This window comes from Pundamilia nyererei, unplaced genomic scaffold (assembly GCF_000239375.1).
Source record: "Pundamilia nyererei isolate P.nyererei 1_Seehausen unplaced genomic scaffold, PunNye1.0 scaffold00006, whole genome shotgun sequence".
Lineage (NCBI taxonomy): Eukaryota > Metazoa > Chordata > Actinopteri > Cichliformes > Cichlidae > Pundamilia > Pundamilia nyererei.
In genome coordinates this window covers 4,257,186-4,269,919 of record NW_005187407.1, presented here as the reverse complement: position 1 = coordinate 4,269,919, position 12,734 = coordinate 4,257,186, and the positions used below count along the sequence as shown (strand labels likewise).

General features: G+C 41.6%; 1 protein-coding gene across 1 annotated transcript in view; it reads left to right on the top strand.

Moving 5' to 3' along the window:
• The window catches only part of dnah10 (dynein axonemal heavy chain 10), a 28,464-nt gene extending 17,305 nt beyond the window's left edge, over nucleotides 1-11,159 (top strand). Inside the window, exons 48-78 of the mRNA XM_005722165.1 lie at nucleotides 3-96; nucleotides 556-723; nucleotides 1,291-1,479; nucleotides 1,717-1,888; nucleotides 1,985-2,188; nucleotides 2,274-2,354; nucleotides 2,468-2,665; nucleotides 2,754-2,915; nucleotides 3,029-3,203; nucleotides 3,452-3,633; nucleotides 3,757-3,893; nucleotides 3,980-4,197; nucleotides 4,335-4,556; nucleotides 4,671-4,818; nucleotides 4,965-5,244; nucleotides 5,352-5,581; nucleotides 5,692-5,965; nucleotides 6,086-6,190; nucleotides 6,291-6,445; nucleotides 6,529-6,683; nucleotides 7,160-7,340; nucleotides 7,474-7,674; nucleotides 8,031-8,240; nucleotides 8,873-8,968; nucleotides 9,071-9,242; nucleotides 9,347-9,478; nucleotides 9,604-9,815; nucleotides 9,927-10,094; nucleotides 10,215-10,395; nucleotides 10,470-10,615; nucleotides 10,711-11,159. Of these exons, the coding sequence (XP_005722222.1) occupies nucleotides 3-96; nucleotides 556-723; nucleotides 1,291-1,479; nucleotides 1,717-1,888; nucleotides 1,985-2,188; nucleotides 2,274-2,354; nucleotides 2,468-2,665; nucleotides 2,754-2,915; nucleotides 3,029-3,203; nucleotides 3,452-3,633; nucleotides 3,757-3,893; nucleotides 3,980-4,197; nucleotides 4,335-4,556; nucleotides 4,671-4,818; nucleotides 4,965-5,244; nucleotides 5,352-5,581; nucleotides 5,692-5,965; nucleotides 6,086-6,190; nucleotides 6,291-6,445; nucleotides 6,529-6,683; nucleotides 7,160-7,340; nucleotides 7,474-7,674; nucleotides 8,031-8,240; nucleotides 8,873-8,968; nucleotides 9,071-9,242; nucleotides 9,347-9,478; nucleotides 9,604-9,815; nucleotides 9,927-10,094; nucleotides 10,215-10,395; nucleotides 10,470-10,615; nucleotides 10,711-10,857 (5,395 nt within the window). The 3' untranslated portion in view covers nucleotides 10,858-11,159. The remainder of the gene's footprint in view (nucleotides 1-2; nucleotides 97-555; nucleotides 724-1,290; nucleotides 1,480-1,716; nucleotides 1,889-1,984; nucleotides 2,189-2,273; nucleotides 2,355-2,467; nucleotides 2,666-2,753; nucleotides 2,916-3,028; nucleotides 3,204-3,451; nucleotides 3,634-3,756; nucleotides 3,894-3,979; nucleotides 4,198-4,334; nucleotides 4,557-4,670; nucleotides 4,819-4,964; nucleotides 5,245-5,351; nucleotides 5,582-5,691; nucleotides 5,966-6,085; nucleotides 6,191-6,290; nucleotides 6,446-6,528; nucleotides 6,684-7,159; nucleotides 7,341-7,473; nucleotides 7,675-8,030; nucleotides 8,241-8,872; nucleotides 8,969-9,070; nucleotides 9,243-9,346; nucleotides 9,479-9,603; nucleotides 9,816-9,926; nucleotides 10,095-10,214; nucleotides 10,396-10,469; nucleotides 10,616-10,710) is intronic.
• Nucleotides 11,160-12,734: the final 1,575 nt, after the last annotated feature.

The window sequence follows — 12,734 nt, the reverse complement described above, 5'->3', positions numbered from 1 at the left end:
AGATTTTTGACTGTAGCCCAGTTTGTACGTGTGTGGAGAAATGAGTGCTTGAGAATCTTCCATGACAGACTCATTGATGAAACTGACAAAGCTTTGGTAATATTTACTAATAATATTAGCAGATGTTTAATGTGAATTCTCCTTTTTAATGACTAAAGGCAAAACTGTCTTTCTCCTGTCTTCCTCCACTAACCCCCAACGGGTCGTGGCAGACCTCTCCATGAGACTGGTTCTGCTTGAGGTTTCTTCCTGTTAAAAGGGAGTTTTTTCCTTCCAACTGTTGCAAAAACACTTGCTCAAAATGGATCATGGATATTATTGTTGGGTTTTCCTCTGTTTTCTTTGTGTTATTGTAGGATCTTTAGCTTACACTATATAGCGCCTTGAGGCAGCTTTTGTTGTGATTTTGCACTATATAAATAAAATTTGTTAAACTGAATTTAATTAAAAAGGCAAATACTAAGTGGGTAATTGGTTCCATGTTGGATGTAACAATAAGACTCAAAATCTACTGATAGATACTGATACTGAAGATGTGTGTGTTTTTTCCCCAAGGTCCAAAGGCACATAAACAACATGACTGAGGAGCATTTTAAGTCAGACATGGAGGCAGTTATGAGAGACCCAATTCTTTTTGGAGACTATAGGACAGCCCTCAGTGATACTGAACCAAGGGTGTATGAGGACATACAAGACTATGATGCTTCAAAAGCCCTGTTTCAGGTAAAGTTATTACCTTAACCCAAGTGGTCATATGGTTAGATTGATTTGTTTATTTGTATGTTTGTCATCAGAGTTACTCCAAAAGTATAAATGAGTTTGCGTGAACATTTTAGCAGAGGTGTGGCTTGGGCCAGGAGATATTTCTGTAAGGATTGTCTGCTAATGTGAGCTTGGACAATATTTAGTTTTCACGTTGTATCTTATACATACCAGGTTAAACAAATCTTGATGTTTTCAAGAAAATATTACAAACTATTCTGGGGGAAAATGTTCATCTTGGTGGAGGTGTGGGGTCTCAGACAGAAAAGTGAAGTAATACTGCCGGTTTGATTCACTGGGATGAGCCGCCAACCACATGCTGCATGGTGGAGAGTGGCTGGCCCGTGTTCAAGTCTGAACTGTGGCCATTTGCTGCATTTCTCTTTCTCTCTCCCTCCACTTTCCTGTAGCTCTTCTCTGTAACTGTCTTATAAAGTCAACAAAATAAAATAATGTAAGAGTATGTTTTGGCATTTGTTATAGTTGTTATACTCCTTTAACAGATCACTGTGTTATGTAATTCTGCAGGAAATCTTAGAGGAATACAATGAGAGCAAATCGAGGATGAACCTAGTGCTCTTTGATGATGCTCTGGAACATCTGACCCGGGTTCACCGCATCATCCGTATTGATCGCGGCCATGCTCTGCTTGTTGGTGTGGGGGGCTCTGGCAAGCAGTCCCTTACCAAGCTGGCTGCCTTTGCTGCTGGCTGTGAGGTGGTAAAATTCATGATTGGTGTGGCGAAGGGCAAATGACTGTCACTAACAAGTGTCATATACACTAAAATTACATTTTAAGCAATGCAAATGAATTTTACTAACATGTCTTGGGATGTGAAAGCTGCAATCTTGTAACTGTAAGGCTACTACATGAGGGCTTTCAATGTTAAGCAGTGCTAAACCTTCTTTACAAATACATTTCCAGCTTTAGATTTTTGGATCTGCTTTCCCCAGGTATTTGAGATAACGCTGAGCAGAGGATACAGTGAGTCTAACCTCCGTGAAGACCTAAAAACTCTGTACTTGAAGCTTGGCATTGAGAATAAGAAGACCGTGTTTCTTTTTACTGATGCTCACGTTGCTGAGGAAGGCTTCTTGGAGCTCATTAACAACATGCTTACCTCAGGTTGGATATGACTATAATCTCCTGACCTCCTCACTCTCTATTTATCTCTCTTAAAGGCTACAGCTGCAGTGCTCTCACCATGCACTCTATTTATAGGCATTGTTCCTGCATTGTTTCCCGATGATGAGAAAGAATCCATTCTCAACCAGCTTCGAGACGAAGCTCTTACAATGGGATCAGATCCCTCTAAAGACAGTGTGTGGCAGTACTTTGTCAACAAGAGTGCCAACAATCTACACATTGTTTTAGGCATGTCTCCAGTGGGAGATACCCTGAGGACACGCTGCAGGAACTTCCCAGGTGAAATATTTGGTCAGGCTTCAATTGACTTAATATAGTTTATAAATTAGTTTTATTAACCCGACGTACTTCTTATTTCTCCCAGGACTGATGAACAACACTGTAATAGATTGGTTCCTTCCATGGCCTCCGCAGGCATTACTTGCAGTAGCTCAGTCTTTTCTTGGTGTGTAATTAAACTTACTTCTATTATATGTATTTGTCGTGGAAAATGTTTATTTTAAAACAGGTGTTTCAGTAAGACAGTTGAAATGTTATATTATTATTGTCCTTCCACAGGTGAAAGTCCGATGATACCAGATGCACACTCTGCAGCTGTTATAGATCATGTATGCATGGTCCACGGCTCTGTGGATCACTACAGCAAGCTATTCCAGCAAAAACTCAGACGCTGCAACCATGTAACTCCAAAGAACTACTTGGACTTTATTAACACCTATTCCAAACTCTTAGAGGAAAAAGACCAATTTATTCTCGGTGAGGGAATGAAACCTGTTGTAAATGCAGGGCTTCTGTTGGGGTTAGTGTGCATTAGAGACCGTTAATGTGTCTTCTTCTGTTCTAGCTCAGTGCAAGCATCTGGAGGGAGGTTTGGATAAACTGAAGGAAGCCAGTGAACAGCTGGCTGAACTGAATGTCAAGCTGGCAGATCAGAAAGTTGTCCTGGCTGAAAAGTCCACGGCATGTGAAGCCCTGCTGGATGAGATTGCCGCCAACACAACAGTAGGTTAGTAAACACTTGCCTGCCGTATGGCCTTCATTAATACAGTATCCTGTAGTCTTCAAATGGAAATTAAGTGCAGTTAGTTCAAACCACTTATCAATAACTTTCTTTTCTAGCTGAGGAAAAAAAGGTTCTGGCAGAAGACAAAGCTAAAGAGATTGAGGAGCAAAATAAAGTCATAGCTGTTGAGAAGAAAGAAGCTGAGAGTTCCTTAGCTGAAGCTCTGCCAGCATTAGAGGCCGCACGTAATGCCCTGCAAGACCTGGAAAAATCTGATGTAACAGAGATCCGGTAAACTGTGCTCCTTATGAAGAACATTCTTTTCATTCTGTTGTAGAAATACATTACATGTAAATTACATTTGGCTCTTGGATAACATAAACCCTGAAAAGGAATACTGGACAGTGCAGAGCGGTTCATTTTCAAGAGACCTTAATGAGTCGTCATTGATGCACAGCCATTGCTTATCATGACAATTAAGTCCTCTTTTAATCAGTGTTTTCCCTTTATCTGCTTTTTCCTGTTGGTCCAATGTGAAGATCATTTGCCAAGCCACCCAAACAGGTGCAGGTGGTTTGCGAGTGCATCCTGGTGTTGCGTGGCAACAAAGAAATCAGTTGGCAGTCAGCAAAAGGGATGATGTCAGAAGCGAACTTCCTGCGCTCCCTGATGGAGATGGATTGTGATGCGATCACTAACAACCAGGTCAGGACAGTCAAGGGTAAGTTGAATTTACGTTGAGTACAAAAGTAAAAACAAGTAATGGTGCTAGTATACTGTGCAAGAGAGTGCTAATTGAATTTGACAGATGCTCCACTTTTTGTTTTCTTCTCTTTCTGGCTAGGCTATCTAAAGAACCTCCACACAAGCTTTGAGGAAATGCAGGCCATCAGTAAGGCCGGCTCAGGAATGCTCAAGTTTGTCGAGGCAATCATGGGTTACTGTGATGTTGCCAGGGAGATAAAACCCAAAAGAGAAAAGGTTATTAAGTTTATTAAATCGCCATTGAATTTTCCTGTTTTGGACGAAACACAGCTTAAACTGATGTATTGCCTTCTTATTTTCAGGTGGCTCGCCTAGAGAGGAACTTCTTTCAGAGTAAGCGGGAGCTGGAGTGCATTCAGAATGAGCTCAACAACATCCAGAAAGAATTGCAGACTCTTAGTAAGAAATACCAAGCTGCTATTTGCGAGAAGCAGCAGTTGCAGGAGGAGGCTGAGGTGATGGAGAGGAGACTGATAGCTGCTGACAAACTCATCTCTGGGCTGAGCTCTGAGAATGAACGGTGAGGTTGAAAAACATGCAGCACTTACTAACCAACCCTTTAACAGGTTGATTTTTAATTTTAAACCCCCTGTTTTTTCTTTTTCCCCCCTGTCTCTACCAATTATTTTTCACCCCTTCTACATACTCCCAACTTAGGTGGGCAAATGATTTGGAGGGATTGAAGCAGCGGCGTGTGCGTCTCTTGGGTGACTGTTTGCTTGCTGCTGCATTTCTGAGCTATGAAGGGGCATTCAGCTGGGACTTCAGGAATGAGATGGTATACCAAAAGTGGGTTAAAGATGTGCAGGAGAGAGGCATCCCCTTGAGCCAGCCTTTCAAAGTAGAAAACCTTCTTACTGATGAGGTCGAAATCAGCAGGTGAAGTTGTTGCGTAACTTGCTAATAAATGCTGTACAATCTGACTTTTCTCTATCAAATAATGACAATTAGTATGCTAATTAATGGCCTAACTATGTGTCTACCCTGTGTTAGATGGGGCTCAGAGGGTTTGCCTCCAGATGAATTGTCCGTGCAGAACGGGATTCTCACAACCAGAGGGAGTCGATTTCCCATGTGTATTGACCCCCAGCAACAAGCCCTCAACTGGATTAAGAAGAAGGAAGAAAACAATAACCTCAAGGTACGGAAAGATTTAATGCTCATTGATGTTCTGGGATGACTGCTTTATGCAGCCTCCCATTACTGACAGCCCCTGTATCACCAGATTCGACAAACAGAGGTTTATGACTTGCAGACCTGAAAGTGTGATTATCAATTTTGTCCCAGGTCTCATCTTTCAATGATCCTGACTTCCTGAAACAACTAGAGATGGCCATCAAGTACGGGTTCCCATTCCTTTTCCAAGATGTGGATGAATACATCGACCCAGTGATTGACAATGTCCTGGAGAAGAATGTGAAAGGAGCAGAGGGAAGACAGGTCATCATGTTGGGTGACAAAGAGGTCGACTACGATCCCAATTTTAAACTCTACCTCAACACTAATTTAGCTAACCCTAAATACTCTCCATCTGTGTTTGGAAAAGCCATGGTCATTAACTATACTGGTAAGATGTTTTTGCGTACTGGTCAGATTTCATCTGTATCCTTAAACCACAGGGTCTAAATTGTATGTTTGCTTCTTCCCCATCTTTTTGCATCTTTTTACGTACAGTGACCCTTAAGGGTCTGGAAGACCAGCTGTTGAGTGTTATCATGGGGTTTGAGAAGAAGGAGCTAGAGGAGCAGCGAGAATGTTTAATCCAAGAGACAAGTAACAACAAGAAGCTGCTTAAAAACCTCGGAGACACCTTGCTCAGAGAGTTGGCCACATCTACAGGCAACATGTTGGACAACACAGAGCTCATTGAAACACTGGAAAAGACGAAGCTGAAAGCCAGTGAGGTCGGTATTGGCTTATGCATAAAGAGTAAAAGTTGTGGCAGAATATTATTTAACTGAAGTCACAAATCCCAGTTTCTTTGTTTATTCATGTTTGACATTGTGATCATCAGGTATTTGAGAAACTAAAGTTGGCTGAGAAGACGTCCAAGGACATTGATAAACTTAGAGATGGCTACCGTCCTGCAGCCAAGCGTGGCGCTATCCTGTTCTTCGTGCTGACAGAAATGGCTGTGGTGAACAGCATGTACCAGTACTCACTTGCCTCCTACCTAGAAGTGTTTGACTTTTCACTGCGGAAATCAGTGCCAGACCCCTCCCTTCCCAACAGACTAAAGAACATCATGAACACTTTGACATACAGCGTTTATAACTATGGCTGCACAGGTAAAATATTTAAGGTGGAATAATAGTGAACCATGTGAGGGGCAGGAAAAAAGTCTGTTTTTAAAGGAATTTATAATTATTTTGTAGATTTTATAACCCTAACTGAGTTCTTATCCCCAGGATTGTTTGAGAGCCACAAGTTGCTCTTTTCTTTTAACATGACCATCAAGATCGAGCAGGCAGAAGGGAGGGTACCTCAGGAGGAGTTGGAGTTCTTTATAAAAGGTGAGCTATTCAGAGAAGTACAATATAGTACATACAATAGTGATCAACTATGCACACGAAAACACAATGTTCAAAGCACATTTCCATCTCGTGTATAAAGGTAATCTATCCCTGGAAAAAAGCCAGCGCAAAAAGCCGTGTGATTGGCTTGCCGATCAGGGCTGGGAAGACATTGTGAAACTTGCAGAGCTCTTTCCCGAACAGTTCAGCTCTCTGCCTGATGACATCGAGAAACATCCCACTGAATGGCAATCTGTAAGTGGCCACAGGGACAGAACTCACTACAGCCATACCTCTGAATCAACTGTGAGTGTAACTCACACTCTTTTTCTCTTCAGTGGTACGACTTGGATGGACCAGAACAGGCTCCGTTTCCCATGAAATACAAGGGGAACCTGTCTGCCTTTCAGAAGCTGCTGTTGCTGCGCTGCTTCCGGGTTGATAGAGTCTATAGAGCTGTCACTGACTATATCACTGTTATCATGGGAGAGAGGTGAAACTTTTTGTACTGTAATTTTTCATTTTTTGACTATCCTTACTCAGAGGGAAGTAGACTGAAAAACAACAAAATCATTTATATCAAATCAGTATTTGGTGTGAACTCTTCACCCATAAAAACACCAGCTTTTACAATTTTGTTTAGTTTAAGGTACCTGGCAGGTAGTTTTTCTTTTAACTCCTACGAGAACAGATTTTTAGGAAAGCGCAGTGCAGGGTGACACTTTGTACTTCTTGTTTCCCTGGATGGATGTCTGAGATCGCTGCAGAGTTCTAGTCACACATGTCTTTGATAACACATGGCTAAGAATCTAAAGAGCTGCAGTAAAGTTGCTAAAACTTTTGCACAGATCGTGTCATTGTGTATACAGTCTGTACATATAATCCACTCCTGTGAACAAAGTATAGATGACTGTGTGAATATTGAAACATTCTGCGCTTACAGATGTTTCTTATTGTATTTCTGCTCAGATATGTTCAACCCCCTGTGATCAGCTTTGATGCAATTTATGATCAGAGCACACCTTTCTCCCCCATTGTCTTCATCTTGAGCCCTGGCTCTGACCCAGCCGGTGACCTCATGAAACTAGCAGCCAGATCAGGCTTTGGAGGCAAGTTCAAGTTCCTTGCAATGGGCCAAGGCCAAGAGAAGGTACTCAATACTTTTTTTCCTATATCACGGCATATCTATATGAATATACTGTATGGATTACCAAGTAATCACACTGAATAACATTAAAAAGGGATGAAGTTGAACATAATTGTTTTCTGTACCCGGGGTAAAGGTGGCACTAGGTTTATTGGAGAAGGCAGCCTCTCGAGGTCAGTGGCTGATGCTACAGAACTGCCATCTGCTGGTAAAGTGGCTGAAGGAACTGGAAAAGGCCTTAGAGAGAATCACCAAGCCCAACCCTAACTTCCGCTTATGGATCACCACCAACCCCATTAAAGATTTTCCCATTGGCATACTTCAGAAATCTCTAAAGGTGAAACACACATTCTCTTTACCTTCAGTAAAGACTTTTTATGGATGTTTGTAAGTGGAAGGACTTCCTCACATTGGTGCTGTATTTGAATGGTTTTAACTGGGAATATGACATAACTCCATTTCCAGTAAAGTAAGGTGATAAAACAGTTACACATTCCCTTTACATGTCAGCTATCTTTTATAGAAATTGATGTTTCATGGCAGATGAGACTGCATTAAGAACCTATTAACATGTTAATAGTAGAATATTTCTATTGTACTGGAAAAAGAAGTCTTAAAGGACTGCTTCTAGGAAGCAGAGATGCTTCAGAAGTAACAGATGGTATGACAGTGTTCCTTCATTGTTGTGTGCAGGTAGTGACAGAGCCCCCCAACGGCCTCAAGCTTAACATGAGAGCCACATACTCTAAAATCTCCCATGAGGCCTTGACCACATGCCCGCACCCTGCGTTCTCCAGCCTGGTGTTTGTTCTTGCCTTCTTCCATGCTGTGGTGCAAGAGAGACGGAAATATGGAAAAATTGGCTGGAATGTCCCATACGACTTCAGCGAGTCTGACTTTTCTGTAAGTTGCACATTAGTCTAAGATTATTTTGAAAGTATGTTTACACTACCGGTCAAATGTTTTAGAACACCCCAATTTTTCCATTTTCTTTAATTGAAAATTATGCAGTTTAATGTCTCATTGAACTCTGATATAAAAGAATAGTACAAATAAGGAACTGGAGTTAAAAAAGAAATGGAATCAATTTATAGACAATAATGTATTCTAAACTTTTGACTCATCTGAGTCGCCACCTTTGGCAGATATAGCAGCTGAACACACCTTTCTTTCTACAATAGAAATCAAATATTCTTCAGAAAGTTCTCCCCATATCTGTTGCAGAAGTTGATGCAGAACAACTTTAAATTGTTAACCCATTTTATGTTCCCTGAAAAAGGCCTTTTTGTATAATTCTAAAATGTACATTATTTTTCAAATTTTAGTCACCTTACCTTTTTTTTTTTTTTTTACCTCTGGCAGTTCACCACTTACCTTTGTACCATTTCAAGCTATTCATTGGACTTGAATGACTTGAATTGCAATAAATAACTGGAAGAACTATGTTGCTCTATTTTAAATTAGTTTATGAGTGGTATAATATTTGCTGTATTTCACTTTTCAGTAGTTTAAACATAGTATCTGTGCTCTGACAGGTGTGTATGGAGATCCTGAACACCTATCTGACAAAAGCTCATGACCAAGGAGACATCAATATACCCTGGGGAAGTCTTAAATATCTTACTGGGGAGGTTAGGCTAAAATGAATTAGTTTATATTGTACATTTGAATAGTGTGCATCTATTATACTACTACATGCTGTAAGTTTGGTGTAATTTATAATGTTTTGTCAGGTAATGTATGGCGGCCGAGCAATAGATAGCTTTGACCGCAGGATCTTGACTGTCTACATGGATGAGTACTTTGGAGACTTCCTCTTCTACACTTTCCGGCAGTTCCACTTCTTCAGAAACAAAGATGTAGATTACAAAATCCCTCCAACTGGACCAAAAAACGTCTATGTTGGTCAGCAGTTGTTTTCTTATTACTCAAATTCTCTCACTCATAAAAAGGGGAGGGGGGAAATTTTCTGTCATCATTTAATGCTTTATGCTGTTAATGTGCTACAGATGAGATTGAAGCCATGCCACTGGCAAACACACCAGAGGTTATGGGTCTCCATTCCAACGCGGAGATAGGATACTACACAAATGCAGTTAAGGAGATGTGGACTCACCTCATAGACCTTCAACCTCAGACAGGTATGATTTTGCATCTTTCAGCTCATCCCTTGAAGTAATATATCCTGTTTTTCAGAAGTAGAAGCATTTATTTATTTCCATATGCTTTCTTCTTAGTGGCTGATAAATACTCTCTCATATCTCAGGTGAATCTGGTGGACACATCAGCAGGGATGAGTACATCAGCCAGGTGGCCCAGGACATTCAGAACAAGCTCCCACAGTTATTCGACATGGATGTGATCCGGAAAAAGTTTGGCATGGACATTTCTCCGACCTCGGTGGTTCTCCTTCAGGAACTAGAGCGCTTTAACAAACTGGTGGTCCGCATGCAGCTCTCTCTGGCTGAGCTGCAGAGGGTGAGATGGAGGGGCTGAAGACCCAAGATGCTCAGTAAATTAATCTGCAGGTGTTGTATATTTGTGCTTTGCTCCGATTGGGATTTGTTTCGATTCTCCTGTGTGCTGTAGGCCTTGGCTGGTGAGGTGGGGATGAGCAGCGAGTTGGATGAGGTCGCTCGATCCCTTTTTAATGGTCACATTCCGGTCATTTGGAAGAAGCTGGCACCTGACACTCTTAAGTCTCTTGGTAACTGGATGTCCCATTTCAAGAGGCGATATGAGCAGTATAACTGTTGGGTAAGGATGACCCCATTTAATCTTTTTTCTTTAATAATTTTTCTACCATAACATTTGACAGTTAACAAATGACTTGTGCTTTGAATATACTTTCAAGTTGGTGTATTTTGTGCTCACCAGGTGAATGAGGGCGAGCCAAAGGTTATGTGGCTATCAGGATTACATATCCCTGAATCTTACCTCACTGCTCTGGTCCAAGCTGCGTGCAGGAAAAATGGGTGGCCTCTGGATCTCTCAACACTGTACTCAGAAGTTACCCATCACCAGAGTGAGGATGAAGTCGCCGAAAGACCCAGACAGGGTAATAATCAGAGCTCATCACTTGCAGCATGAGCAGCGAGTAGTTCTAAAGACTGACAGTCTCATTCCCTGCAGGTTGCTTTCTGTCCGGCCTGTATCTGGAAGGAGCCGACTGGGACATAGAGAAGTGCTGCTTAGTGAAGAGTAAACCAAAAGTTTTGATCGTTGAACTGCCCATCCTCAGAGTCGTCCCCATAGAGACGCGCCGCCTCAGGCTACAGGTGTGGACAGCAAGCACAACAGAACTCCACACTAATTTATAGCTCATTATTGAATGCATCTATTTAACTATATTTTTGTGTGTTTTGCACCTCAGAATACGCTGCGGACACCTGTCTACACCACTTCGTTGCGGAGGAATGCAATGGGTGTGGGCTTGGTGTTTGAGGCAGACCTGTTCACCACCATGCACCTTTCTCATTGGGTACTCCAGGGAGTCTGCTTGTGCCTCAACACTGACTAAAGACAACTGTCAACGCCACTGAGCTGATTACTTGTAGCATAGTCAGCTGAAAATGTTAGTTAACGATAGCAATGTCTGCTTCCTGCTTCATGTAGAAAAATACTTAAACATAGCCTGTGTAATACATTTTATTTTATTGTTGTTTTATAACTTTAATTATTTGCCTCACTAGATGGCAGCACATAACAGAGGCAGTAGCTTCAGGCTGATCAACATCTCTAGGGATTTGTCTTTGAAGCTACGGTTGACTAATCTGCTGAAATGTTAAGGCTGTGAATGAATAAATAAATGGTTTTTACTTGTGTCGTGTAGGCTCAGAATCCCATACATGCTCTTAGAGGTCAGCAGATGAAAAATATTTCTGCTGATTTTGTAAAAAAAAAAAAAAAAATCATAAACTGCTGCGTGCAGTGGAAACTTTAACAGTAACCAGAGGCAACCACAAGCAACTTTTTAGCTTTTCTCTGCAGTATAGGTAACAGGGCATGTTTTATTACATCGTGCAAAGAGAAGATCCTGCACAGCACTGAGTAATCGAGGCTGCTGATGTGAGCATGCCAGCTCAGGTGAAGTAACCTCTAAAAACTCAGACGGTCCAAGAGGATGTGGCAGCTGGTGCAGCAGTGACGTTGCAGGTGCAGAAATAAAACTTGCAACAGTTTGGAGCCATAACTCACGCAGTATACATCGTGAAGCCCCAGGTATGAGAGTGGAGCTGTAATCATAGTAAGACTAAATTGCTTAGACTGAAGTCTTTATAAGCCAAACAACCAGCAGCATGAAATTGTTTTAGTTTCTTTAGTCTCTTCCCTGAAAAGTCCCAACCTGGTACACGATTACAATGTTTGTCATTACCATATTCTGCAGCCTAAAGGGATCTCTCTAAATGACAGAGGGGCAAAGGTTGAACAGGCCCCATTCTCACCTTCAACCGACACAAAAAGAGGGAAAATCAGGACATGTTTATGACCAAACACTGGGTGGGGGCAGGAGCAATTGTGTTTCCCTTTTTGAAAAGAGGGAATGAATGTTGTGTTGTTTAATGAACCTTTACATCACTGGATGGAACTTTAGTAAAAGCAGACCTAAACAAACAATGGGCAATCTGGCTGTTTAACTTTGTACAATAAAGGGGAGGGAAATCATAAAAGTAAGAGTAACGACAGAAAAAGAAAAAAAGAAAAGAAACCCAGCTCGCTTCCTTAGAGGTCAAAATTATTTTCAGCTGCTCATGACTGCAGGGATTTACATTAACCCTAAACTGCTCTAGTTCCTGCTTGGCACCATTGTTTGCCCCGAGTGGCCTCGTAAAAGCGCCAAGGGTGCCCAGGAACAAATCCCCTCCCATGTGTGGTGATTGGGAGCAGGTGGGCTCATTAAGACCCAGTAAAGTCAATGCACTGTTTTCCCCATTCTCCCTGTGGCATGGTGAGGAACAGGAATTAATCCCAGTCCTCTTCTGTGACTGTGAAAGTGTTAACATTATCTTTCAGTAGTTAAGAACTTAGCACAAAACTTTAGTAGACTGTATTAACAGGTTAGATAAGCACATTTTGCTGCCTGCAGCATCTTTTGCAGCTGGCCAGACTTAAGCCCAAGGGCTGCAATCACCACAGTCACAGACATATACAACTCATGTCCTAGTTTTTGGTTGCAGTGCCAGGTGTTTACTTTGGAGAAGGACCACAGATCTGTGGCTACTGGCTGTCCCAGATGCAATGGGCAGTGGGAAATGACACTAACCTCAGTTTTCTCTAACCACTGGGTACTGATGACTTTGACAGATAGATAGATAGATAGATAGATAGATAGATAGATAGATAGATAGATAGATAGATAGATAGATAGATAGATAGATAGATAGATAGATAGATAGA